At 44.7% G+C, this 27,809-nt stretch overlaps 1 protein-coding gene across 1 annotated transcript in view; it reads right to left on the reverse strand.

The window, feature by feature from the left end:
- The window catches only part of LOC122713378 (acetylcholine receptor subunit alpha-like 1), a 107,528-nt gene that overhangs the window by 36,858 nt on the left and 42,861 nt on the right, over window positions 1–27,809 (reverse strand). The window contains exon 3 of the mRNA XM_043933755.1: window positions 88–132. Within this exon, the coding sequence (XP_043789690.1) occupies window positions 88–132 (45 nt within the window). The remainder of the gene's footprint in view (window positions 1–87; window positions 133–27,809) is intronic.

Below are 27,809 nucleotides of genomic sequence, written 5' to 3' on the forward strand. Positions count from 1 at the left end.
TTTTTTTTCTTTTTTTTTTTTTTTTTTTTTGAAAATTCGAAGGAAAAGTTTCGGCCAAGCGATGAAGTAAAATAGCGTGGTACTCACTTGTTCCACCCAAACGTTCGTCGTCATGATCTGGTTCTTCAGGTTCTGAAAAAGAAAGCAGAAAGGGCTGGTTGAAGATCGTATTATTTCCAGAAGGCACTCTACAGTTTCGAGAGTTTCTAATTACCTGAGGGATGGAGGGAGGGAGGGTAAGGGTTTTATCGAGTTTCGAAAGATACCGAAGCGATAGTCGGGAAAAGAGTAGACGAGTCTCTCGAACCAATCGAGCAACCCTACAAATCATCTTACCTGTGTGTACGTACTAACTTCGATATCTCGTATATTCGTCGAAAGAGAGAGAGAGTTCTTCGAGTTCGAAATATAGATCCTCGGACGATTTATACTTTCTAATAAGTTTGACAAAGATCATCGATTTATCACCGATATTTTATTCCGTCGATAATCGAATTTCACCTCCATCGTCTCTCCCTCTTCGATCTTTAATCGAGCTACCGCTATGATTAACTCGATCACACTAGGAAGCATGTATTAACATAACTTGAAGTTACGGAAGGTGAGCAAACTCTATGTTGAACTTATTAGGTACCATCGTTCGACAAATTGCTCTACTCGAGTATTATCATCGAGTATTATAGAACGAAAATGAAAATCTTTTACTCGTTTCATTGGTTCGTCCAGTTCATCCATTCGAATCCAAGTTTATAGGTGGAGAAATTAATAACGAGACAAATAGGGAAGAGAATCCTATTGTAAGAATAATTTAACTTACAATTAGCAGTCAGACAAGATGCAACTTAATTGTTAGAAAGATAAGTATAAAGGTTATCTTTCTTCCATTTTCTCGTAAAATTTTCCAGACAAGCGCAATTCAGTCCTCGCCTTATTACGTCGAAATATTCAGGGAGAATGGGATATTTCATTGGCAAGAGTGGCGAGATGAAAGGAGAGAGATATCCTCGGAGATCGACGCCTGATCCTTGGAAAGAGGAGCGTCGTTAAGGATGCGCCTTTGCAGCAAATCCTTTGATCTGGCAATTAGATTCCTGTTTTTCGACAAACGATTCCCTTTTCGTTCGACCCTTTTCCCGTGCGCAAGGATTTATCCGTGGCGAGGATTTTCCACCACGCAGCTTCCCTTCCCCTCCCTCCCTCCCTCCCTTGGTGTTTCTCGGAGGAAAAACTGCAGCGTGCAGGGAAGGGGGGAAGGGAATAAGAAAAAGGAAGGAAGATAAGCCGTGACACAAAACCTACGACTCGTTCTCACAAAGAGGGCGAGAATTATGTGTTCCAACGGGGACACACTGTCGCGTGGATTAGAAGAGGCTCCCGGTGCCAACGCCTGCCGCAATTACGCGCGGTGATTCGAATGCTTTTGTCCCCCAAGATCCATTGTAACGTTGCAAGAATTTGGCCGGTGGAAAAATTATTCCACACTTTTTCCGCCCAACCTCGAAAATAAATTAATCGATTCTCTCCTCCTAATTTGGCAATTTCGACGGAAAATGATATCGATCGTTTGAGACGATCACCGATCAATCTTTTCATAAATGTGAGTCGTTCTTTTCACATCCAAAAACGTTACGAGTCTCTCGAGTCCCCAGAAATAAAAAATTATTCCGAGACACCACTGTCTGCGCGTTGCAATTATACCCGCCACGTTGAAATGAATTCGCCGTGCAGCCGGGTTTATCTCGCGCGTTATTTAAAACGTTAAGAAAATTTGCGTTACGTAAGGTGGAAATACGAGACTTAAATATTTTCACTTCGCGTCGCACCAGGGGGACGCGCCAGTTGCTTCACCTGGATGCCGACCTTTTGTCCCCGAATAAAATACGGGTGAGAATTTGGTCCAAAGTTGAAAGTGTTTCCTCTGGAGAAACGCTTACTACCCTGGAATCGAGGGTAAGAGAGAAATAAAAAGAAAAACCGCTTATGGTGGTTCTGGTCTTCGATGCAATATTTTGCCACGCGTTTATAACACAGACGATTTCAAATCAACTATGATGGGGAAAAATTTAAAAAATAATTAATTGCTTCGATAATTCATCAAAGTTGAAGGCGCGCAATACTAAATACGAAAATAATCGGTAACCAACCACGGTCCAGGGAATAAATGTTATTCGAGCACTTCAATAATTACTTAAAAAGTAATTTTTCGAAATTTTTAACCAGCTTACTTTTTCAACGTTGGATTAACTGTGGCTCGATTATCTCTAGCCATCCACCTACGCGTAAACACCGTGTATCCCGCGTACTCGTTCACCGGGCGACGTTCCCAGAAAACGCATCGCCTCGGTGTAACCGATCTGTGTAACGTGTGGTAATGGAAATTGGATGCGGAAAGAGAACAGTTCGACCCCCTCTCCCCCCGAACAGACGAAAGAATGGGTGGACGGAGAGCAACGCGTTTTCCACCACCACCGATCATCCATTTTCCGCCCGTTACACCGTATCTTCCCCCTCCCCCTCCCCCTCTTTCTTCCACTGTCGCGTGTAATTTCAAGTTTCACTTTCCTCGTCTCGGCCCCTCGTCTTATCCGCCCTCGAGGGCCCCCCTTAACCGCGTTTTCTCGCTTTCCAACCCTTATCCACTCTGCCTTTCGATCTCCCGGTCCGCCATATATTTTACCAGTTTACGCGACGCGTTGAGATGCACGCGCGTCGCATGCTCTGGGAATTCGTGCTCACGTTTAACGACACCTCGGAGAAATTTTGAGAAAGAGAAGAAAGGGGAGAGGGAGAGAAAGAGGAGGAGGAACCGTGTTCGATCGCTTTCTTTTCTTTTCTCTTCGAAGAGAGGAGAGAATTTTTCGTGGGAAATTTTCAAGCGGCGCGGCGCCTCGTCGGCGAGAAATTTTGTTCCCCATGCCGCGAGAATTATGCACTGGGACCGTGCATAATGTATTCCTACGGTGGAGAGAAGGTCTTGGACGAAAGGGCTTGGTCAGGTTCAGGAAGGAAATATTCAAAAGGGGCGTGGTGGTGGTGCTCTCGCACCATCTCCTTCTCCCTTCTTGCTGGTAGCTTCTTGTCCCTCCTTTGTTGCTTTTCTTCTTCTTCTTCTTCTTCTTCTTCTCCTTCTTCTTCTCCTTCTTCTTCTTCTTCTTACGGATGAAAAGGTAAGGGATCGATTCGAGAAACACCCGAGGAAGAGGAACTGGGGAGAAGAGGAGGATTTTAAACATTTCCCGTTGTAATAAAGCCAGGCACGCGACAGATCGGCTACGATATTGAATGGAGAGGCGGGAGGCGGGAGGCGAAATTGGACGTGGATTTATTTACATTCGAGCCCTTTGACAAATCGAACCTTATAGCTTCGAGGAGAGGGTGTAAAATGGTCGCTTTCCAACTACGAGAATCGAGTATGAGAATTCCCGACGTAACGTCACAGCAAGGAAACGTCGGTGTATCTCGAGAAATCGTGATACGAATCTAAGGTAAGGGGAGAGCGTCCCCTCGATACGGAAAAGGTAGCCGGCTCTCGCGACGAGCGTTCGTCGCGAGGAATTTCATCGACGCTTAAAATTGCTCGAATTTCGAGCGACTCTTTTCCCTCGTCGATGTACGAACGAGGAAGGAAGATTCGTTAAAATTGCCGGAGACAGAGCAGACTCCATTTCCACGATTTTCCTTTACTGTTATTACACNAGCAATCCCTTTTCCGAATTTCGAGCGACCCTCTTTTCCCTCGTCGATGTACGAACGAGGAAGGAAGATTCGTTAAAATTGCCGGAGACAGAGCAGACTCCATTTCCACGATTTTCCTTTACTGTTATTACACGAGGATATAAAAAAAGGAGGGACGCCATCACGAAGAACGGTCCTCTTTCGTCGTTGTTTGGAAGTTAGGTGAAAACCAAGGGGAAGAAAAACGTCTACGAAACGTCGTCGTTCGTCGATATTTATTAAGGAAAGAACGGGATGGGGGAAACATAGGGTGGGAATGGAATATAGGGGTAGAGATCCTTCCTTTTCTCGCGAAAACAGTTTCGAAAATTCGGTTCAACCGTGACGTGTATAGAGCACGAATTAAAGCATCCGATGCAAGAAACGTGTCGGTCGAGATGACAATCGACAAAGGAGCCGAAAACCGATCTTCCTGCGGACGTACGAGGGAGCGGAAGTTCCACGTCGTAAATCAGCCCGTGGTTCACCTTATCGACCGCCCATCTGCCGGGGCTAAGCGATTTTTGAACATCCCGGCCAGCAAGAAGGGGGGATGGAACCAGACTGGTGATAAAAAAGGGTTGGCCAGCTGGCGCGAAGGAGCTTTTTCTTCCTTTTTCCTCCTCCTTTCAGCCTTTTCGCAAGGCGACGCCACGACGCCCGCCACCTCCCGTTCGCATATTCAAGACTCGCCTCGACGCCATCCTTTTGCGATCCTACTCGTGAATTTATTTCGAAAGGTGGAGAAAGGAAGAGAATCTCCTTTCGATTTCGTCGTTCCAATTTCCCTGATAATTCTCGATTAATCTCTGTCACTGATCTTATTCGATAAAATTTAACACGCGCGCATATTCGACGCTTCTCTCTAATTTGTAAGAAAAAGTGAAACAAAAAACTGTGAAAACTTTCGCAAAAATAATCAGGTATATAATAAAAGTTTCCTCCAAAGAACCCATAAAAATCTACTCCTCGACTTCCTCGAACCTTCTTTACGACCACGAAAGAATCTATAAAGCTCCGTCTCTTTCTTTCTCTCTCTCTCTCTCTCTCTGGATCGAGAAACGTTGTAAACGGTTTACGAACCGACATCATTCCACTTTTTTTTCGACAAGAAAAGTCAAAAGTCAAAACAGGGAGGAAAAAAAAGAGGAAAAAGAATTGCGGCTCTATTTTCGATACACAAAATATTGAAAATATTCTTTCCTCCCCCTTCAAGAAAAAAATATAACGCGTGGAGGAATTTATCCCGCGTGGAGGAGCTCCTGTCGCGCTCGACACAGCGGACAGCAATGGATAGCGCGGTTAAATATCACGGAAATATGTCATCCGAGAGGCGGCCCTCTCTCTCTCTCTCTCGTCGTGACACTTAATTGCTCACCCCCAATTAACCCTCTAATGCGTGGCTCGACTCGCGCGATCCTATTCCTACCCTCCCCTATTCCTGTCCTCCTTCTTTTTTCTTTAATTCGCAACTTGCCAATGATCCTCGTCTCGCCGCTGTTCATTCGTAACCTATTTCGATTTCCTTTCATCTTCTTCCGTTTCTTTCATATTCATCCTATATATATATATATATTCTCTTCTCCACCATTCGTTTCTCTCGTCGTGTTCGAATATTCCTCCAGATTCGATTAGAAGAAGAAGAAGAAGGAGAAGAGAAAAGAAAAGTAAAAGCGAGAAAAAATTTTGAAGAACGAGTGGGAAGAAATTAATAAAGATTTCCAACGCGACGAAGAGAAGTTCAAATAGAGAGAGAGAGAGAGAAGAAAGAAAGGGATTGTTCCCCACATAAGCATAAGAACGGCGTGAAATTAGTGAAGGGGGAAGAGCGTTCGGCTGATTAAACAAAAATAAGCAAAGGGGGTGAAAGGGAGTCGGATTCCTTTGCTTCGATCGATCCCCCGGCCGAAAAGCCAACAATTATCCACGAGGGGGAAAGGCGTTGCTCTCGCGCGTTCCAAACGGCTTGGAGGGAGCAAAGCTCCCTGCCGGAAGATCGTAACAAAAGGGAGGGAGAGAGAGAGAGAGAGAGAGAGAGAGAGAGAGAGAGAGAGAGAGAGTTTCCTGCGGGGTCGAGGCAACAAAGACAAATTAACCGTTGCGAGTAGAAAAGTTTTAATTGCATTCGGCCACCGAATCAACTCGATGCGCTTTGACGTCGTCCTCTCGAAAGGAGAGTCGCGCTCGCCCTCATCTCTCCTCTCCTCGCGTTTCTCGAAACCGCTCCGCTCGCTCCGATTTCGAGCAAGTCCGATTTCGACACCAAGGGTCGATCCGAGCCGGCGTTATCCACGGGCGGGCGGGGGAAAGAGAGAAGAGGGACGATGACCAAACTGCGGGAGCAAGTTTGGACGAGTCAGACGAGAAACTCGGCCTGGAAAGTAACGAGTTAATGGCGGATTATTTTTATTCCCTGCCCCGTGAAATGTCAACGGCGCGCTAACGACTGTTTAAGAGGCGAGCTCGTTAAATGTCTATCTAACTCTTTCGAGAAATAGAAGCGACAGGTTCTGGCCTTTCGTTTTCCTCGATTTTCCCTCGAGACGAGATTAACGTCGACGTTCGAGTAAAATTTCTGATAATCTCGATTAACGAATATCTTCGCATCTCGAAAAGAGAGAGAGAGAATATAATTTTTCTTCGTGGAGATATTAAGAACTTTGGAATTTTTTTAAGGAGAATTATCGAAGGAAACGGTCTCTCTTTCTCTCGATACAGGCGCAAAGAAATCGGTAATTTTCCGCTCGAGAATGAGTGAATGGACGCGGTCGATCAGACCTAAAGTGCACCCTCTTTGTGCCAAAGTAAAATTTCATTGGCCGCAGAAGAAGAAGAAGAAGAAGAAGAAGAAGAAGAAAAGGAAGAGGAAGAAGGAGCTCCGCTTCTGGAAGACGGTAAATCTAATTAAACCTCGACGGAACAAAGAAGCTTCTCGGTAGAAGAAGAAGAAGTGAATTTTAACTATCGTACCTTCCTTCAGATAGATGCAGCTAAAAGAGATCGAAATTGAATTATAACGACGAATATATTAAAGCACCTTGTTCGAACCGTGATTGCTATTTCTTGGAAATAAGTGTCGACTCGTTGTCCGACGTGTCGAGTTAAAAGAAGCGAGCTGCATTTTGCACAAGTATCCCCACCCATCCTGGCCAATTCGATTCCCAATTCGAACACCAATCCGTTTCAATCCAAGGATTCAAACGGATCGAACAGTGCGCGCGCAAACGACGTCACCGATTTGAAAATTGAACGGCGTCAAAGCGCCGCCGTCTACTATCTGCTATGAAAAAAGGACACGGAGAAAAGCAATTTGCCGGTTGTCATTTACGACAATCCCCACGGCCTCTCGTTCGCCTGGATCAAACCTGGTCGGTCAATCCAACGTTATTTCTTTTTTTCGAAACTTTTTCAATCTCTCACTTTCCGCGTCCACGTGCTGTACCATCGTTCATAATCCTCTTCGTTTTCGACGATAAAAACGACGATAAAATAAATATCTCCCCGAGACGACGATCCTCGACGAGTGATTAACGACACTATTAATCAGGACAGTTACCGAGGAGTTGTAGCTAATCTCCCCTTCTCCGTAAGCCGTTCAAGTTCTCCCAACTTCCTCCTAGTCGAACGTAACGCAATGTCGACCACCGCCGCGTCACTGTCAAATTTTGCGCGAGTCAAATCCCGAAAACGAGTATATCCCACGACATCCTGGGAGGGTTAATTTCCTCCATCCCAGCGATGATTATCCCGATTTATCAGCATCGGCAGGGATATATTCTCGGTTGGAGATTCCGCTTCGAGATTCCGGTCGACCAAGAATCGATCGGGAGAAGGATCAAAGCCGATTTCAACGACAGGATGTATATATATATAAGAAAGAGGATTATCGCGAAATTTATGGACACAAATCCAATTAGCGCGGCCTGCTAAGAGGATATATATTAGTTCGGTTCGGCACGAGACCATCCTCTCCCTTAAAGAGGATCCATTTAGCGGGGGCCAAGTTTCGCGAGCGTCCTCGAAACTCGCGGCTTCGCCAAGTTTATACGGCGGCCCAATTCGACGAGAATCCATCCGCAGACCGATCCCTGCCTTTGTTATCCGTTTTATCAAGCATCCCGAGCCGGGCCTCGAGGCGATTCCCCTTACAATTCGCCTCCCCTTCCTCTCCTCGCGTATCCCAATTAGTTTCGGGTTTCGATCGACTCAACGCATCCGAAAGAGTAATCCGTTACGATGATGCGTGTTATTCGGAACGGAGAGAAGCGGAAACTTCGTCGTATATTTCGGATATACACGTTTCTTGCTTTCGGCCGCGTAACAAATCTGGCGCGATTAAAAAGGGGGAGAGAGACGAGTATCGAGGATCCAGTATTTAAAAATATCGAAAAAGCACTTCCGCTCGGCACGAACGGTATTCAATCGACGCGGAGGGCCGATCAGAGTCTACTTTTATTCCCAATTCTCGATATATATATATATATATTGTTTCCATCTGTCACCGACTACTTCAAATAAATCGACGGATCGCTTGGGGAAAATCGTTGAGCGAAAAAATGGAAAGGAGAGAAAAGGAGAGGACTGGCGGCCGTGAGAAAGTGATCAACGAGCCGATCGATCCGCTCGATCCATTCGAATACGGATTATTGGTTCGTTAACAAGCGACCATTCGTCGCCGGATTCTTTCTCTCCCTCTCTCTCTCTGTCTCTATCTCTGTATCCATTATCCGCCCCTTCCAGTCTTCTCACTTTCTCCCAATCCAGCGAGCCAAATTGAAATTTCCGTGCTGACGAGCGTCCAAGGATCTATACGAATATTCTAAACGAGATCAAACAGTTCCTTAATCAAGTTTTCCGTATTCCGTTTCCCCGTCCGTGGAAAACGAAGGTTTCGAGGGAAGCGATTTCCGATCCCGATTTTCCTTTATCCGATCGTTCGAATCGTTCGTTCCTTCGATACAGATGGAAGGAATATACGAAGCAGAGCGAATCATGATCGGTGAGGACGCCTGTGAAAATTTTTCCCAACCGTTCGAATTCTGTTAACGTGAATTCGCCTCTTTTCCCTCTCTCTCTCTCTCTCCTTTTCAACTATTCTCGATTCCCCGCCCGTTTCAAGTAGAATTATTCCCGAAAAACGAACGCGTCGTAATTATTCGGAAAACGCACACGTCGCAATTGGAGCGCGCGAATCGCGATATCAATTCCAGATGCGTTTCACGAGAATTCGATTTCGATAAACTCGACTCAAAGGACGCGGAACGCAGCCTTTTTTTATTTTATTTTATTTTATTTTATTTTTTGCCTGGCTTACTATCCTCCTCTCCCCTCCTCCCCTTCCTCTTCTTCTCTTCTTCCATCCGCAAATTCATCTCAACTAACCGCGCAGCTTTTCAATTAATCCCGAAACTCTCTCCGTTTTCCTCCGATACGGTATTCGAGTTCTTATCGAGCGACAATATTGGTGATAAAATTTATCCCGTGAAACGATATTGCATTTGCCGCGAACGATATGTGCGCGTACGAGCGTTCATAATAAACGATTAAACACGAAATACATAATAAACGTTGCGAGAGAAAAATAATTTGGGCGACGATTGCATTGCACAGCTCGCACGATCGAAGCGAGTTTTCTTTCTTATTCTATTTATGCGCCCCCTCTTCCTATCTTCCTTTCACGCGCGACGTGGTCTACGTCAAAATAATGCTCGCGCCAATATCGACCCGATGAGGCTGATGAGGTTGTTGCCAAACGAGCAACCCGCCCAACTAAACGGATCGTAATTAAATGTACTATCAATTAACGCCGCATGAAACCGCTGCATAATGCAGACGAGCGGAACGTTTCTACACAAACATTATCCGCATTTACGAGAGGATTTTACCACGAGCAATTCAACACGCGTCGACTTCCCCTCTCTCTCTCTCTCTTCTTAAGTCTTGTTACGAGTGTCGTGGTCCAAATCGGTATCGTAATCCAAAAACGCGTCTATTTTAACGGGTATAGGTAAATTTCTGTTTGATATTCATCAAGAGGGGGGAGGTTATTATCGATCTCGTGTCACTGTTGCCCCGTTTAATTAAAAAATTATCGATTTTTCGCACGTCCCATTGTTCGAACGAAATTGAAATAGATATTTAGTCTGATACGAGATGGCACGATCGATTAACGCCGAATAACAAAAGGGAGAAAGAGAGAAAAATGTCGAGGGTGTGTTCAAACGTATCTATCAACTTTCCCTGATCCGGAGAGAAGAGGGGGCTGGAGGGATTAATTTGTTAATGAAAGTTTTAAAAAAAGAGTGGCCTGAAAGAGCGGTCCATTGGACTCTTTTATCCAGTGATAATTTTCGCTCTCTCTCTCTCTCTCTCTTTTGTCTTGATTTTGTTTACCCTCTCGTATTAACTTTCGATCGATTCGAAAAAAGGAAAAAAAAAAAAAGAGAGAGAGAGAGAAAGGATGGATCTGAGAGTGGGCCGATAAATTTTATCCTTCGACAGAAATTCGATTCGCGTCAACCGATTGAATCGTGAATCGGGGGAAAAAGGCAAGGGTAAATTCTTTCGCATCGAAGTTTCAAACAACACGATGATAAGGCGCAAAAGTGAAAGTTCTCTTCTGAGAACAACGATATCCCGGTTGACGGGATTTTTAACCGTTCCACTGTCTTTCTTTTCTCTCGATGAATTCAAAAAAATAGAAATAGAGAAGAGAGGAAAAAAAACTCGGGGAAAATTTATCTTTAACGAAATTCGGCGAGATTGTTTTGATCAATTTCGTTGGAACGAAATTTTAAGGATCGATATCGAAGAAAAGAAAAAGAAAAAAGAAAGCAAGAAAAGAAAAAAGTCCTATCAAAGTCCTTCCGACTCTTTTTTTATCCCCTTTTTATGCATCGTCGATGCGTCGTAAAACAAGAGGGAAACACGTCGAACCCTTTGTTAAGAATTTCGTTAGCGATCGTACAGCATGTCGCGAGATCACATTTTCCGGGACATCTTCCAAACCGCTTTTACGAGCCATCGTTTTATAGCGCGATCTCTGGGAAATCGTTTTATAGAACGCACACCGTACGCCGCTGCATCAACACCAGTTTTCGAATAAGTGTTTTATACACCGTTTCCTCGAGCGAGCTTTCATCCAGCTTTCCCTCCCGCCTTCGTAAAAACATCCCCTCCCCCCTGAGATCCGCCCGACAAATAAGCCTCGACGCAAAGCAATCCCCTCGCCCCGTTTTCATCCTCGAATGATAATAACTGATAATAAAAATAATATTAAAACTGATCCAAGTGTAAATCGAATATAATCGTATATATATAAAAACGTACGTATTATTCGAAAATCTCCAACTGCTGTAAATAATATTGTACGAGTCTGGTCGATGGCCGGAAACGATATCCAAACAAATGGAAAAAGTCAATATTGGACGGAATAAGATGGAATAACTCGATTACGACACAACAAGTCAAACAGATTACTATCGCGAAACCATCGTGGAAACCGTGTTCCTCCTCTTGGGAGGGAAGGGATACGATACCAGACTCCTCTCCACCTCCGATGGCTCCTTTTATTTATCGCCGAATGAGTCGCGTGTAATACTCCCCTTTGCCTGTATCCCTCCCCCTCCACCGTCCCGGATAACGGCCCCCAACACGCTTCGAGCGTAATGGAAAATTTGCCGGATAGAAATAAAGAGAGAGAGAGAGAGAGAGAGAGGGGCAGACGTTTCGACGTTACTTTTGTCGGGAGAATATGGAGGCGTATCGATGCGCGAGAGCGTCGCCGCTGCAATCCGACCGAGGGTCATCGAACCGCGGTTGCTGCACTCCCGGCTGCAACGACTCCACGGACGGCCAAACGGCGGCAGCTATTGCAGCTGCACGTCGCTTTTACAACTGCGCCCCACGGTGAAATAATAACGGGCGTGGCGACCGGGCGACGGCCGCTCGTTTCCACCCTTCGTCCGCGGTTACGTCCACCCACCCTCCCCCCCACTTCCCACCCCACCCCGTCCGATAAATATACTTCTGATTAGAGGCGATAATGCCTGTTAACTGCGATAATGACGGCGTTATTCGAAAGCGCGCCACCACCCTTAAATCAGTTCGGCGGGGAGTGGCGCCACGACCGCGCCCCCTATTTCTTCTCATCTCTCTTCCCTTCTTCTTCTCTTCTCTTTTCCCTCTCTCAAGAATATTTTCCGTTTAATTATATATATCGATAACTTGCGATTCCCCTCGATGGTGCGTTTTTATTACAGGATTTTTGCCGCAATAATTCCAACTTGTAGCGAGAGCCTTTTTCTACAACGGATCGATCTTTATCGATCGTGATGACTTCGAACGCGAGTCGAATTCGAGTCGTAATTGCTTCTCTCCTTCCGCGGTTTATTAATTTCGCGGTCCAGTAGGTTCCAGTTCCGTTAAATAAGAAAGAATCGGGAGAATTCAAACGGAAGGGGAAAGTTTCTTTTCAGGAGGAATTCGGTTTCGCGGGGAATCCGCTAAGTTTCGCCGAGATGGAAAGCGAGCGTCTATCGAAAGACGGCCGCGTTTCGACATTTCCTCCTCCTCCAAGTTCCCTCCGCACCCTCCCCTCCCCCGAAAATGGTCGAGAACGAACGGAAAGAAACTTCCAACTCGCGCCAAACTTTTTTCATTTGCATATTCACGCGGTACGCTGTCGCTGTCAGCCGTGCAAATTGAAAGCAGGAATCGCGGGCGATCGGTTATTGTTAACCTCGTTATCTCGCGGTAATCCCGTCCCAGGGATCAGCAATCGATACGCGACGCGTTTTCCCAGATGCCGCATCTCTCCTCTCCCCTCCTCCCCTATATCTCCTCGTCAAAATGACTTTTCAAAAAAATGAATGGGAAGGAGTTCATCGATCGATGGAATTTCTGTTCTCTGAAAGTTAACCTCCTCCTCCTCGTTTCCCAAACGACGAGAAGAATATTTCTAAAAAAGAATCTATCCTCTCTCTTACCGCGAGAGAAAGAGGAACGTTGTTGATATCGAGCAAACAAACGCTTTCAATGTAGCCGTTAATTAAGGGATTGTTGTTCATCAAACTCGAAGATACTTTCTAAGATCGAGAAGACGAGATGAAAGGCCTCTTCATCCCTCGATTGTTTCAACTCGATTGTTAAACGCTTCTTCTAATTCCTCTTCCCTCGATTAATCTTCGTCGATCAACGACCAAGTTCGTGAAAGGGGAGAAGAATTTTAAAAAGAAATCTTAACACAATCGGTGAAACCACGATTTACGTGCACACGTTTTTCCAATAATACGTCACGGTTCTTTACTCCAGAGCAAGTTGCAATTGCTAGTTACATTGCTACTGGCCGATCGATCGCCACCACGATACGGTTCAACACCCACCCTCCTAGGGGCACGAGCTAGGCGGCCAAGGAGAAGCGCATCCTTCCTCTTTATCTTGGGCGCAGCCGCGCCTTCTTTCGCGCGCGTGTATATGTGTACGTGTGCGCGCGCGTGGTAAAGGAGAGGCTAATGCCGCGACCGGCATCGTTCCACCCGATTTCACGCGGCGAGCATCCGCGGTCGAGATGCTAAGCGCCGGCAGTAATTAAAGACCGGGTTAATTAGTGGCTGCCGCGCTCGTTCGAGCGTATCGCGGTCTATATAGCACGCGTGCACCCCCCTCGCCTCCTCCCTGGCGCCAACAAACTTTACCAGACTTTGCTTCTATTAGTATTTTTTTTTATCCCCCTTCATCCCTCGCTCCCTCTCTCTCTCTCTCTCTGCCCATCGATGAGACGAAACTTGGCTGCAATTTATCCGATGACGGATCATCCCGTCGTTCTTAACTTTCTTAACTCTCCACGAGGATGTTCGATTGGAGGAAGGGAGGTAGAAAATGAAAATTCAGATTTTCGATGAAAAATCGCGAGGAGAAAGACGCGACACGATCTAGATATCTAGAATCATCTTCTTCATTCAGTTGGAACAAGGTATTTATTATTATGACGAGAGGAAGGGGGGAATGCGTTCAACGCATTCAACGTTAAGAAACGGAGCAAAACTGGCAAAACGCAATTTTTTAAGAAAGTTTTTAAGATGTTTCGAAACGCTTTGATCGAGCGTGCAACGATGCCGTCGGCATTTTTTCATTTTCTACTTTTTTCGCCCCCCCATTGACGGATGATCTGCGCAACGTTTCCTTTCTCAACGCTCGTTGTTCACATTCGATCGAACGATTCGCGTTCGAACCGATAACGCGGTTAATTTGCCAGCCACCTTCGACCTCCCTTCCCCCTCTCCCCACCCTTCCCTTTCGCTTCGCGAAACAATGCACGTAATTATTTAACGGGGCCGGCAAGCTGGGGATCCATACTAATACCGCGATCCATATGCAGATTGTTGTTTGACGCGTCAGCTCAGAATTTGAAATACATATGCAGATTACGTTCCAAGGATGAAGGCTCCGGCTCGTTTAATATACCGCGCCGACACCGTGGAATATTGAAGAGATAGATCCCCTCCTCTGAATCTTGGCGAAAAGGGGTTCCTCCTTTTCAACCGCTTTCTCAAACATGTTATCCCCGCCGGTCGGAAAATATCCGTGGAAATGATGGCGTGCATTCGCGTTCATTTCCCCTTCCATTCTCACCGCTCTCTAATCGAGGATACGAAATTTAGTTACCGACGAATTAGATCAAGCGAGCCGAAAACTTTCTTCCCTCCCCGCGACGCGTGTAAATCGATTCCGGCTCGAAACTCCGCCCGAAACCACGGCCAACCTTTCCTTTGAGGAGAAAGGATCCTTTATTCCGCACGACCGGCCAACTTCGCGGGATGCAACTTCGAAGCGACGAGAACTCTCCCTCCAAGAGAAGGATATATTATTATTATCGTCAAAGTATGACCAATTACGATAGAGGATACCGTTTCGAAATTGTGGCGATACGAGGAGAATTCGGGATGGCCGATTATTGGGACAAGCGATTCTTTAAACGACGTTATGGCATAGCGAGGCGCCCTCGAGTTTCCTTCACCGCGATTTTCCCGGATACCGTATTTTTTGCGTCGATTTCAACGACGGTGTTTGCGAATTACGAACTGCTCGAGAAACGAGTAAAGTTTCATCTTTAGGAAAGGGATGGTCGACTAGACGTGGATTATCGCGATTTACGAGGGAAAATTTTGACGTGTCGCGGAGTTTTATTAAATAAAGGGAGAGAAAGGGAGGAGAGTAGAAAGAGGAGGGGGGAAAGATCACTCTTGTTAAATCGGTTTCAAACTTTCGAAGCTTCGTCGAATTACGATTCCATTTCATCGAACGTTGGACAACAAACGTTGAACATTACGTTTTGGCGAAAAATGAAATAATTGATTTCATCATCCGATTTCCAGAAACGTACGTGTTTGTAAATTCTCGCGGAAATTCTCTTTCGCCACCTCTCGGCCGAGAGAAATTATTTTATCCGATCCGAAACGTAGTGAATTACCGTTTATTAATTTTGAAACGGCGAAATTAATCACCGGAATAATCCGTATCTCCTTTATATTTATCCACGCGCTCTGAAAAATGAAAGAGCGCCAGTGGATGGAGTTCTATTTGTCCGTTCCACAGGTCCATCCGGATAAACAGCCGGATGGAAACTGTCCAAACGGCGAACTGTGCACGCCGTATAAAGGGAAGGCAACAGCTAATTTTTAACCCCTCGGTTCGATACAGATTCGAACAGAGAGAAATTCCTCCGTGAGCAAACCAATGTGAACAAATGTTGATACCACGTTGATACACGAGGCGGCTCGTCATAACGCCAACCACTGTGCATAAAACGATAGAAATCCTAGGTTAACCCCTTTTCCTTAGCGTCTTACCACTTCCTCCTCTTCCCCCACGAGAGAGAGAGAGAGAGAGAGAGAGAGAGAGAGAGAGAGAGAGAGAGTCGAAACTTTTCACGGGGATATTTGTCTTTATTTTACTATCCCCTCCCCCTCCTTTACGACGCGATACTTTTTACGCCGCCCCCGTGAATTTTATTTACGACCCCATTTCCTTCACCCCTTCCACCCCCGCGTTTCCTTGTCTCCCGGGACGTGAATTGGCGTGAATTATCGTCATCGTGGAATTAATCATTATTATTATTATTATTATTATTATTACAAATTATTTCGATTTAGTCAAGGTAAATTCGAAATGATGATGAATAGTGATTGTTTGAGCAACGCGTATTATTCGTATTAATTCGTATCATTCGTGCATATATATATATATATAAAACAAAGCAAAGGGATTCGATCTCGCGCAACGGAGGGAAGGAAGGGAGGAGAAAGGTGGCCCATTTGAGAAAACCAATAAAAGAAAAAAGTCGTCAGGGAGAAAAGGGGGAGGGGGGAGAGGTCGTAAAAGCTAGCAGGTGGCCGCGCATCGATAAGAAAACTATAATCAGGGAAAGGTAGAGGGCCGTAAAATCCAGGGAGGAGGAGGATCTACGATCTCACCCTCACCCCGTCCCCGCACATCCAGCGCACTGCGTTTCACGCGTGCTCGAGACGTGTTTTTCTTTCCTTCCTTTTTTTCTTCTTCCCCTCCTTTCTCTCTCCCTCCTTTTGAAAATCTCTTCTCGGTCCACGCGATAAGGCGTGAAAAAAAAGGAGGAGACGAGAGGAGAGGAGAACGAGGTGTCCAACGAATCTGTTCGAGGATCGCCGCTAGAAATCTTCGACCCCTCCCTGTTGGTTGTCAACAGAGAAGATAGCGGGTTTTACGCGAAAATCGATATCCTCCAGTCCCTCCCCACGAGTCCACGATACACCCACGGAAGAAAGGGATGCGCGCTCATTGCCGAGATACGCGCTCCGCGGTCTTATCTTTAATGCGCTTTTCCTCCTCGTTTTTTTCTTTTTCCTCTCCCTCTCCTCCTCCGACTATCTCTCCCCCTAACGCAACCTAACTACCGTGTATTTTGCCACTCGAGCGCCCCTGCTTTTGCTTTAAATCACTGCCTGCCTCCCTCTGCCCGGATAACGTTTCTGCGAGAACGTATTCCAGAGACAAGGTTGCAGCCAACATCACCAACAACCGCTATTACGTTTTTCTTCTCTCTCTTTTTTCTCTCTTTCTCCGTTTCCGCCAACGAGTCGTTCCGTTTCACTTTTTTCGCACGTTAATATTTTTCTTGACGACAAGGGGACGATGACAAGGGTTTTTCGAGACGAAGGGATGGAACAACTCGAGAATACGACTTGGTAAGATTTTCTTTAAAAAAAAAAAAAAAGAAAAGAAAAGTCATCGCTGGACTTTTTGAAACTGATTGGAATCTTTTCGACGCGATGCCGACGAATCTGGCACTGACCGAAGTTTTCTCTTCAGAGAGGGGAGAGAGAGAGAGAGAACGCGGCACGAGAAAAGAAAACTACGGTTTTATTTACAGTGTTAATTCGTCGCCCATTCACCGCGAGCAGAAGCGCAATCGAGGTTACACCGATAATTACGCGACTCCGTTCCGAAAGCAAAGGGTTTTCCACGAATCCATACCCTCGCGAGATCCACGAGCGTAATCCACGACAGAATACGCGAAGAATACGTACGCGGCGCGTGTAAGCGATTCGAAGATAAATTTGAATGGATTATTATTTGAAGATTGCGCAAACAGTGAAAAATCCGTCGCTTTTCTCCTTCTCACCCTTTCGATCCAAAATTCTCTCGACTCACGCAGACCCCCGAGATCCCTGGCTTTCACCTGGCTGGGCCGAGGTATTCTCGTTGCATTCTCATTGAACGACTCGACTGGAGCCGAGATCGATCGAGTTTCCACCGCGTGGGAAAAAGCCTCCCCTTGTTCGAGCTTCGATTCCACCGCGTTAAGCGGCCAAGATTTAACGCGCGCGTTGCAGCAGATAAGATACGCGCGCCGTTCTACGCATGTCTGACCCGTGCCAGATTCGCTCCACTTCGCGATTCGAATCAACGTATTCGGATCAGGTTTCCCCTGCTATTGAGTATATGTAACATTTCGCGTGTACGATTCGAGATACGTAACGCGTGGCAAGATACCTATATTTGATCCGAACGATTCGAAACGATGTGTAATGCTGCGCGATTCAAAGTACGCGAAGAGGAAAGAAAAGATCTCCGAGTATATAAAACGCCAAGTATACCAGCGATGGGGAAAATTTAATAGTTACGAGTAAGGTTAGTTTAATGATAATTTATTAATTGCTCAAGACAATAATAATAATCGCGGATAATTGCAATGGCAAACCGAGGTTGTACGAAAAGCGGATTGTAACAGATATAGAATAAATGTTGTTCGAGCGTTTTAAATAAGTAATTACTTAAAGTAAAGACTTTGTTCGAAATTTTTAATTAACCAGTTACTTTTTCAACTTGGGTTAATGCCCAACTCTGACGCCTATCTTCGAGTCCAATTCCATTCCTTTGATATTAACTGGATTGGAATTACGTCTTTTCTATTTAATTCGAAAATGATTACTCGTGTATATACTTTTTACAGGTCTTACACGATGGAAGAATAGAGAAAAGTTTCTTTAACGAGGAAAAAGATTTCCAAATACACGCGTATCTTCGATCGAGCAGAGTCCAATTCCTTTGAACACCGATATTAACTCATTGGATTGGAATTGGACGAAATACTCCTCGCGAGTCTTTTTGTACTTGATCGTGACACTCGTGTATACACGATGGAAGAAGAGAAAAGTTTCTATAACGAGGAAAAAGATTTCTAAATACACGTATCCTCGATCGAGCAGAACCGATATTAACTTATTGGATTGGAATTATGTGTTTTCTACTTTCGAAAGAAATCATTCGTGTATTCGTAACGTTACATAAATATTACGTAAATTTCACAGTATTACACAGAGAGAAGCTTCTCTAACGGGGAAAAAGGTTTGCAAATACAAGTATCTTCGATCGAGTAGAACCGATATTAACTTATTGGATTAGAATTGAACGAAATACTCCTCTCTTCTACTTAATCGTGACACTCGTGTATACACGATGGAAGAAGAGAAAAGTTTCTATAACGAGGAAAAAGATTTCCAAATACACGTATCCTCGATCGAGCAGAACCGATATTAACTTATTGGATTGGAATTATGTGTTTTCTACTTTCGAAAGAAATCACTCGTGTATTCGTAATGTTACACGAATTTTACAGGTCTTACACGATGAAAGAATAGGGAAAAGTTTCTCTAACGGGGAAAAAGATTTCCAAATACACGCGTACCTTTTATCGAACAGAATCCAATTCCATTCCTTTGCACGCCGATATTAACTCATTGGATTGGAATTATGTCTTTTCTACTTAATTCGAAAGAAATCACTCGTGTATTCGTAACGTTACATAAATTTCACAGTATTACACAGAGAGAAGCTTCTCTAACGGGGAAAAAGATTTCCAAAATACACGTATTTTCGATCGAGTAGAACCGATATTAACTTATTGGATTAGAATTGAACGAAATACTCTTGACGAGTCTCTTCTACTTAATCGTGACATTCGTGTATACACGATGGAAGAAGAGAAAAGTTTCTATAACGAGGAAAAATATTTCCAAATATACATCTATCTTCGTTTGAGCAGAATCCAATTTCTTTGAATACCGATATTAACTCATTGGATTGGAATTGAACGAAATACTCCTCGCGAATTTTTTAATTGTGACACGTGTATACACGATGGAAAAAGAGAAAAGTTTCTATAACGAGAAAAAAGATTTCCAATAGAGATATTACACGAGGAAAAAAGATTTCCAAATACACGCGTATCTTCGATAGAACAGAGTTCATCGATATTACTCATTGGATTGGAATTATGTCTTTTCTACTTAATTAAAAAAAAAAGGTCACTCGTGTATATATGTAACGCTACACGAATTTTAGAGGCATTACATGGAGGAATAGAGAGAAGCTTCTATAACGAGGAAAAATATTTCCAAATATACACCTATTTTCGTTTGAGCAGAATCCAATTTCTTTGAATACCGATATTAATTCATTGGATTGGAACGAAATACTCCTCGCGAATCTTTTAATTGTGACACTCGTGTATACGTGATGGAAAAAGAGAAAATTTTCTATAACGAAAAAAAAGATTTCCAAATACACGTATCTTCGATAGAACAGAGTCCATCGATATTACTCATTGAACTGGAATTATATCTTTTCTCTAATTCGAAAGAGATCACTCGTGTATATACGTAACGCTACACGAATTTTAGAGATATTACACGATGGAGGAATAGAGAGAAGCTTCTATAACGAGGAAAAATATTTCCAAATATACACCTATCTTCGTTTGAGCAGAGTCCAATTCCTTTGAACACCGATATTAACTCATTGGATTGGAATTGAACGAAATACTCCTCGCGAATTATATCTTTTCTCTAATTCGAAAGAGATCACTCGTGTATATACGTAACGCTACACGAATTTTACAGATATTACACGATGAAGAAATAGGAATGCTTCTGCAACGGAGAAAAATATTTCCAAGTTACACGCGTACCTTCGATCGAGCAAAGTCCTATACTCCTCTGTTCCCGATTATTCTTGTACACATGCATGTACGACTCGACGAGTGTCTCCGTGGCGCAGGATCGAACGAACGGCGCAGAAAACAATTCCATTCTCCCTCTCCCTCCTCCTCCTTCCCCCCTGCATTCCTTTGGACACCGATAATAACTCCGACTTGTGGGTCACCGGGTACGCGAGACGAAAGGGGAGGGGACGCGAGATCGAACGACGACTTATAAAGAGGAGCAACGCTCGCCTCTGACTGATGACAAAGCCGCGACGGGATCGAAGAGAATGCTCGACGGTTGCCGGTTGTCGCGTAATAGGTTGGATCGTTCCATTCCTATCCTTCCCCTCCTGTTCCAACGGATCAAGAACGTGCTTTGAGGCAAAGTTTCTTCCCGAGCTTAACTCGCGAGACGCGAGCTAACTCCTTTTCTGCGGTACGCCAACATCGATCCCTCGAATCGAATCGAATCGAATCGAATGGTATTTGTAAAAAAAAAAAGTCGAATCTACGAACCGAGGCATCGCATTTCGCGTTAAAATAAAATTTAATCGGCAAGTAATAATCCGTTTCGTTTATAATCCCGACAAGTGGATACGGCGGACGAGCGAAATGAAAACGGTTATGGACCAACAATGGAGCAAGTCCGTCATTGTAAGGTAAACGGTTGTACGGTTATAGTCGGACAAGTGGAATAAAACAGCCACGGGCCGGGCAAATAGAATAACTCGGTCATTGTAGTATAGTTACGAGTATAGTTGCGCGAACGAGAATAGGACTCTCGTATTTCGCGAGAGGCCGCAGAAATAATACAAACTTCCACTGATTATTATTAACCGAAAATAAACGAATCAACAATTTTATTATTAAACTCTTTCAAAGCTCTGATCAATAAACAAATTATATCGTTGGGATCTTCGAAAAAATCCCGATTCGAAATTCCCTCCGAGGATGGAAAAGAAGAGAGAAGGGAGAAGAAAATGGAAGGAGGAAAGGCAAAGGGTTCTAATTTCCGGGGGAGGGGGAGGGGGTCGCTCGATACCCTCGATAGGAGTTGCGGCCGGCAGTTACGGCGATTGGATCCCAGTGGCGACGACCAGGCCGTGGCCACTGGCCTGTGAAAACTACAGGAAACTTAATTACCCGAAGTGGCCGGTAACAAGAGAGGCGAGGGCGATTCGACTCTCCCTCGAATCTCGCCGATCTGTCGGTACACCGTCATCAATTTTGCGTACTCGCGCGCGCACCTTCCGCGCCAAGGGTGAGCAGCCGCGCGGCCCAAAACGTGCTGATATCGATCGCGCATTGTTGGCGGCGCGGCGTTGGCCCACCGCGCTTTTCTTTCCGCCGCTCGATCCGATCCGATCCTAGCCAACCTCTCCTCTAACCAACGGAAGGAAATTACCGATCCAAGGATCTTTCTTTCGTTTTCTTTCCGTAGGTGGGGAGATAAATTCTCTTTTCTTTTTTTTTTTTTTTTTGAGAATCGTTCGAGAAAAGGACGATTCGAGTCGAGGATCGTGTTCTGGAAGGGAACGATAGAAACAAGAACAAATCGAGAACACTCGAAGGAACGAACGGAGTCTAGGTAGGGTGGGGACGATCGCGAGAAGACGAGTGACTCTCGAAGCGAAGAGAGAGAGGTCGGTTTATCCAAGCAACTGGTCAAACTTTCGACCAACGATCGCGATTCTATCGTGACCCGATTCGATGGGGAATCGCTCTCCTCTAATAAAGAGTCGGTTTTTAATAAGCGGTTTAACGAGGGGTGTAACGCAAAAGGACAAAAGAATCGTATTCTCTAACTTTGTCTCCTCCTGTTGGTTGTATTCTCCTCGTTGGTTAACGCGAATCCATATCCCTTTGGATATTTTTCGTCTCGAGAAAACTAGGAGAATTGTTCAATTTTTCGCGTATCAAGTTGCGTATTAATATTAAACGGTGGTCGTCGAGGGATTTCTCATCGTGGAAAATTTTCGTGGAAAATTACACGGGTCGTAATTGCGCTGGCGGAGGGTACGATCCCCCACCGCCGTCCCAGCTATCAACGAGCTCGTGAAAACTGGGCGAAATTTAATTAACCGAGAACAGATCGGTCTAGTCTGGTCGGGGCTTTCGATCGGCGACCACTTATCGAGCCACCGTATAAATAAATTAAACGAGAAGAGAATATTCCGGCAACGGCGTTGTTTCGAAACGAGGGACGCGAAGAAAATCTCGACTCGAGCATGAAAACCACTCGACCAGCCAGCTCGTAATATCCACTTTTTCCCTTTCTCTCTCTCTTTCTCTCTCCCGCTCTCTGTCTCTCTTCTGCCAGAGATCGCCAGAATTGCGAGCTTAACTATCGCAATTAGGGAGGTTAGTCACCGGTGAAAAAAAGTAAGGGAAAATGTGTAATTATTTTGTATGGAGGAAGGAGCAACATTTTTATCTCCCCGCCCTCGATTCTTCATCGTGGAAGATCGAGCCTCTCTTTCGAAAAGGAATCAATTTTCGATTCTGCTACTTCTGGTATTGTTCACTGGTGGAAAGAAATCTCTCGGGGCCTTCGCCTATCTCCACTTTGTTCACGATCCTGACGCTGCACGGGTAATACGAAAATTGTAAATTATTTTCCATTTATTAGGATAATCGTCCTAAAAGACTGAGACGATTTTCGAAACTAATTAATTATTTCGAAATTATTAGTTTGTAAATTAAATTATCGTTACGAAACGTGATAAGAAAATTTTTATATCGATACGTTAGAATTCTCTGGATTCTAACGCTTCGAATACAGATCGTCGTTTTGAATTATTATTATTGTAATGGATATCATGATGAGAATAGGCGTTTCCTTTCAAATTAATCAGATCTTCTTTCCACCAGTGAACAATAAATAGCTTCTATTTTGCTCGTGGTTGGCTGGTTGTTCGTGTTGGCAAAATGTTTGCAATCTTCCTAGGAATTTCCTCCGGTTCCAGAGTTCCTTAACCCGTTTGCCGTCTACGCGACCGCGTCAGAAATGACTGGAATCGCGTTTAATCATCGGGATTAGGCCGAGATCAGTCACCTATGAGGGCCGAGGGGAAATTGAATTATTCACGTCGACCGGTAATAAGGCAGGAAATGACTGCTCGCCGTGTTAATTATGCGCGATTTAGAACCGTATTCGCCAATTATCCCAGCCTCTCTCGATGCTCCGGGGAACACGAAACCACGAGTAATTTTTATCCAACGAGAGTCGAGGATTTCTTTCGAACCGAGAGGAATAGTCGAGAGTTTATTTTTTTCCTTTCCTTTTCTTTTTTTTTTTTTTTTTTTTTTGATTTCAAAGACGAGATAAATTTCGCTCGCGATTACGTTATTAACGGACGAATGCGTTCGATCAAGGATTCTTTCCCTCTGACAATTTTATGCAAATTTCACGTTATCCTCGACACACTCCGCGTCAAACTTAAAATTGACTTGGAAACTACGGGCAACGAATGACAAGGTTTTCGAACAATATTTTGGAAACTTTCGTGAACTTTGATCGAACGCTGTTGGCTCGTTTTAAGCGATGCGACGAGCGGTAAGACGATTTTCGAAGTTTTATTGGATACGTAGGCAAGTTCAACGAAACAATTTTCACCGACTATGGATTAAATTCTAACCGAACGAGATAATACCAGATTATTGCCGTTATCCTTCAAATTCTTCTCTCTTCTTTCTTCTTTCTTCTTTTTTTTTTTTTTTACAAAAAGATTCAACCGATCCAATTATCCAAGCGTCGACCCGACACGAGATACTAAACATTCCGAATTTTCAACGGATAGAAATTTATCGAAGCGAATTTACCCGGAATCGAGTCGATTTAAGAGATCGGTCCCTTGAACCAACAGGGTTGGCCATTATTATACTCTACCCGGCGGTCCTTAAACCACGGTCGAATCGCTGTCGAAGCAACTTCCTCCACCCGATCCTAACGAGCAAAAGTCTTCGTTATCGCGAAGGGGGTGATAACGACGAAGGAACACGATCCACCGCGAGTAACGTTACCTTAACAACCGTTCCTGTCTCTTCGAATCACCGATGTATCTCGGCCGAGGGGTGTATATCGCGAGGAGACCTAACTGCGGGACGAAACACGAGCTAATTGACAGTGATGGAGGAACGAATTAAACGAGTCTCGCTTCCCCCTCCCTCCTCCTCGATGAAAAATCGTAGACACCTCGATGAAAAATCGTAGAAAGAGGAGATCGCTCGTTTCCCTCGATAATTTTCCCCTTCTGTTCTGAACAGAAGCCTCTCATACGAGAGAGAGATAAAAAATTTCTTCATCCATTTCATTGTGATTTTTCATTTTTGATCAACCTCGATGAATATCGAGCGAATCCTTATTCGCGTCGCGTCCCTAAAATCCCTCTCCTCTCCCTTCCTTCGAGAAACTACTTTACATATGGAAAATGGGATTTCGTTTCGTTTCGTTTCGCTTCGTTCGATTTAACTCGATCGAGAAGCGTAATTTCCCTGGTTCGATTTACCGGGACGAAATATACCTCCCCCTTCCACCCCCCCCCAAGTTCCGCAGCTGCACGGGTTAATGTTAACGCGATCGACAACGGAGCTTCGGTTTAATTGTTTATCCGAAAGCGAGGCCGGGCTCTGTCCCGTTCCTGTAATCCAATCAGCGTGGAGAGCAGAGGGGAGGGGGACTAATTTAGAAAATTGTCGGAATCCAGTGTCGATTAATCCGCCTCGGCCAACGAGTTTCCTAGAGAGGGAGCTCGTCGGCGAATTTTTTATTTTAAAATTCAATATCGTATGAATATTAAATTCAAGAGAGAGAGAGAGAGGAGAGGGAAAATAGTTACAACTTACCGATCCCCTGATAAATTCTCGAGAAAACAGAATCGAAACGCGGCCAATCATCCAACGTTTAATTAAAGTCGTCATCGTCCATCGCGTCAAGAAGCGAATCTGGAGAGGGGGGGATCCGGCGCAATTAAATTCTGTCGTTTTAAAAAGGTGTCTAATTTAAAAAGAAAAAAAAAAAAAAAAAAAGGATCGTCAAATTTTTGGCCTCCCGTCATAATCGCGAAAATCGAAGAATCGTTTTCCTCCCCCTCCAAAAGAAAAACCATCGAGCATCGCGAAAGCTTAATTGGAAGAAACGAAGGGATTGGAATCACGAGAAGAAGGGCCGTGTGCCCTTCGAACCGTCAAATCGTTTCTCTCTGCAGCTTTAACACGACTTAACCGTTTCCCCTTGTTCCGTGCGCGCACTTCAATTACACCTTCCTCCATTTTAATTGGACCACTTCGATCATCGATGCCGATTGCACACCGATTACCTGCCGATTTACCCCCTCCAACTTTCGACTTCGTCCAAATCCTCTTCGAGTTTCCTCGAATTCGTGTCATCCGTTTTTTAGTTGTATTTTATTTATTTATTTATTTACTTTTTTCCTCTTTCTCGTCGCGAAATTGATCGTTGTCTCTCATCTCGCGTTCGTACGATCGATGCAAACCTCGTCGCTTTATGCGAAAGGACACGATCGATCGAATCGAATCATCGACTCGAACAAATCAACATTGACGAGACACGTCGGATTATTTTTTTTTTCTTTTTTTCTTTTTTTTTTTTTCACATTCCACCGAAGCATCCGGCGTTTAATCGTGGTTTTTCTACGCCGCCTGGATACCAGAAAGCATATATGAAGCGACAATATTTGCTCGATCTCACGGAGCACCTCCTCCTCCTCCTTTCGCCCCGATTTTCCGCGCGCTTGTTTGCGAAAGCAGCGAGAGAAATCCCCTCGCGATACAGCGAGCCGAGTTGGTGATATTTCGTGGCGAGGGCTACTTTACTCTTTGCCCGGTTAAAAAAATACGCGTGGCGTGGCTCGTTAATCTTTATAAGATCGAAGGGAAGGTGGTCCCCCTCCCCCTCTTTTTTTTTTCTTTCATTCTTTTTCAGAAAGGAGGCCGTGTAAATAATGGGTATACGCCTCGTCGTTTCACCCTCGTCGCTCTTCTGGGACACGGTACTCCTCGTACGCCTGCCACATCCATTAACCTATTGCCACTCTTCCCTTCCATATCCGTTCGATTCGTTCCAAAGCGTTCAAATTCTTCGCGTATCGCGAGCTTTATCTTTTATATCGCCAGAGACGCTTCTTTCTGAATTTTTAAACGGGATTAAAAAACGATTCAAAGTCTCTCTCTCTCTCTCTCTCTCTCTCTCTCTTTCTCTCTCTGTTGAAAATTCTTATTAGAAAATTCTTACTTCTTTATCGATCCCCATTTTTACGCGCGTGGACGAGAACCGTGCTCGAAATCTCTCCCGTCGAGGATTCGACACGTGGGACACACGAAAGGAAAGGCGTCCCATCGTGCATCCACTTACGCGTGGCAAACAATCGGCCACGGTTAGCCTGCGATTATTGATCGGATTCCCAAGCTTTCGTCGGCCGTGAAAAGTGGGCGTTGGCCGTGTCGCGTGACACGGGGGGAGAGTGGCCACGGCTGAAAGAGGGAAACATCGGTGGTAAGAATCGATTCGACCGGATATTCCACGTCGTCGAAAAGGGGATCGTACTCTGAAAGCCCGATCATGCTCGGTTCAATAGGGGACTGCGAGCTTTCAATTCCGATTCAAGAGAGCCTGCTTCGTATGTGTGTGTGTGTGTATATATATTTATATATACGCGCGTGTCGTTGTCTTGGAACGTCGTGCGTGCAACAATCACCGGCATCCACTGTCCACTGTTATTTTAATCGTCACCGCCACGCTTCGCCAAATGGGTTTCCCGTGTAGTTCGTCCAGTTTACCGCTCGTTAACTCGCCCCTTTTTCTCCTTTCTTTTTCTTTTCTTTCCTCCCTCCCGTGGCCTCCTTTCCTTCCCACGTCGCGGAGAAATTACGAACGGTCGACCCGTATCCACGAGTTTCATTCCTTGCCTCGCGATCGTTATTGAAATACGCGCATCATCCCCACACAAGGGGATCACGGTTAACGAGCCTTTTTTGTTAAACCAGCCACCCAGTTGGATATCTCGCGCGGAGGAAATGAAAAGACAAATAAATTCTTCTGCCGACTCTTCGTTTAAAAATCTTCCTTGCACCCGCCTCGTGATCGAATTATTTCACGAATTATTTCTCGTCCACTTTGAAATGTGCGTGTCTGGGTGGAAGTGGAAACGGAAAATCTTAGCTCTGAACAGTTTTTCAACAGATTTGTCTTCCCTCGACGGGGGAAATATAATAATTCCTCGATTAATTCGCCGAAGGTTAAACAAATTGGTGTAAAATATTCTGTAAAAGATGAAATTGCTTGGCGAAATTTATTCCTTCCTCGAACGCTTGCAACCGTCTCGCGTAATTCGAGCTTGGCTCCCGTTGTCGATTCGCATCCAAGTAGAATCGGGCAACAAGAATGTCGTTCCAAGGGGGGAATTCGCGTAGATGAACGAGCGCGATAATTACAGTTGGAGAAAAGTTTTCCACGCGTGGCTGTCGTGTCATTTTCACGTCACGATAAAACCGGTTCGAACCGGGTTCCGTCCGTTAATTATTGTTTCTTTTTCCCTCTGAACGCGCTCGCCTCGAT

The sequence above is a fragment of the Apis laboriosa genome, unplaced genomic scaffold, assembly GCF_014066325.1.
Source record: "Apis laboriosa isolate Shangri-la unplaced genomic scaffold, ASM1406632v1 scaffold23_cov150, whole genome shotgun sequence".
In the NCBI taxonomy this organism is placed as follows: domain Eukaryota; kingdom Metazoa; phylum Arthropoda; class Insecta; order Hymenoptera; family Apidae; genus Apis; species Apis laboriosa.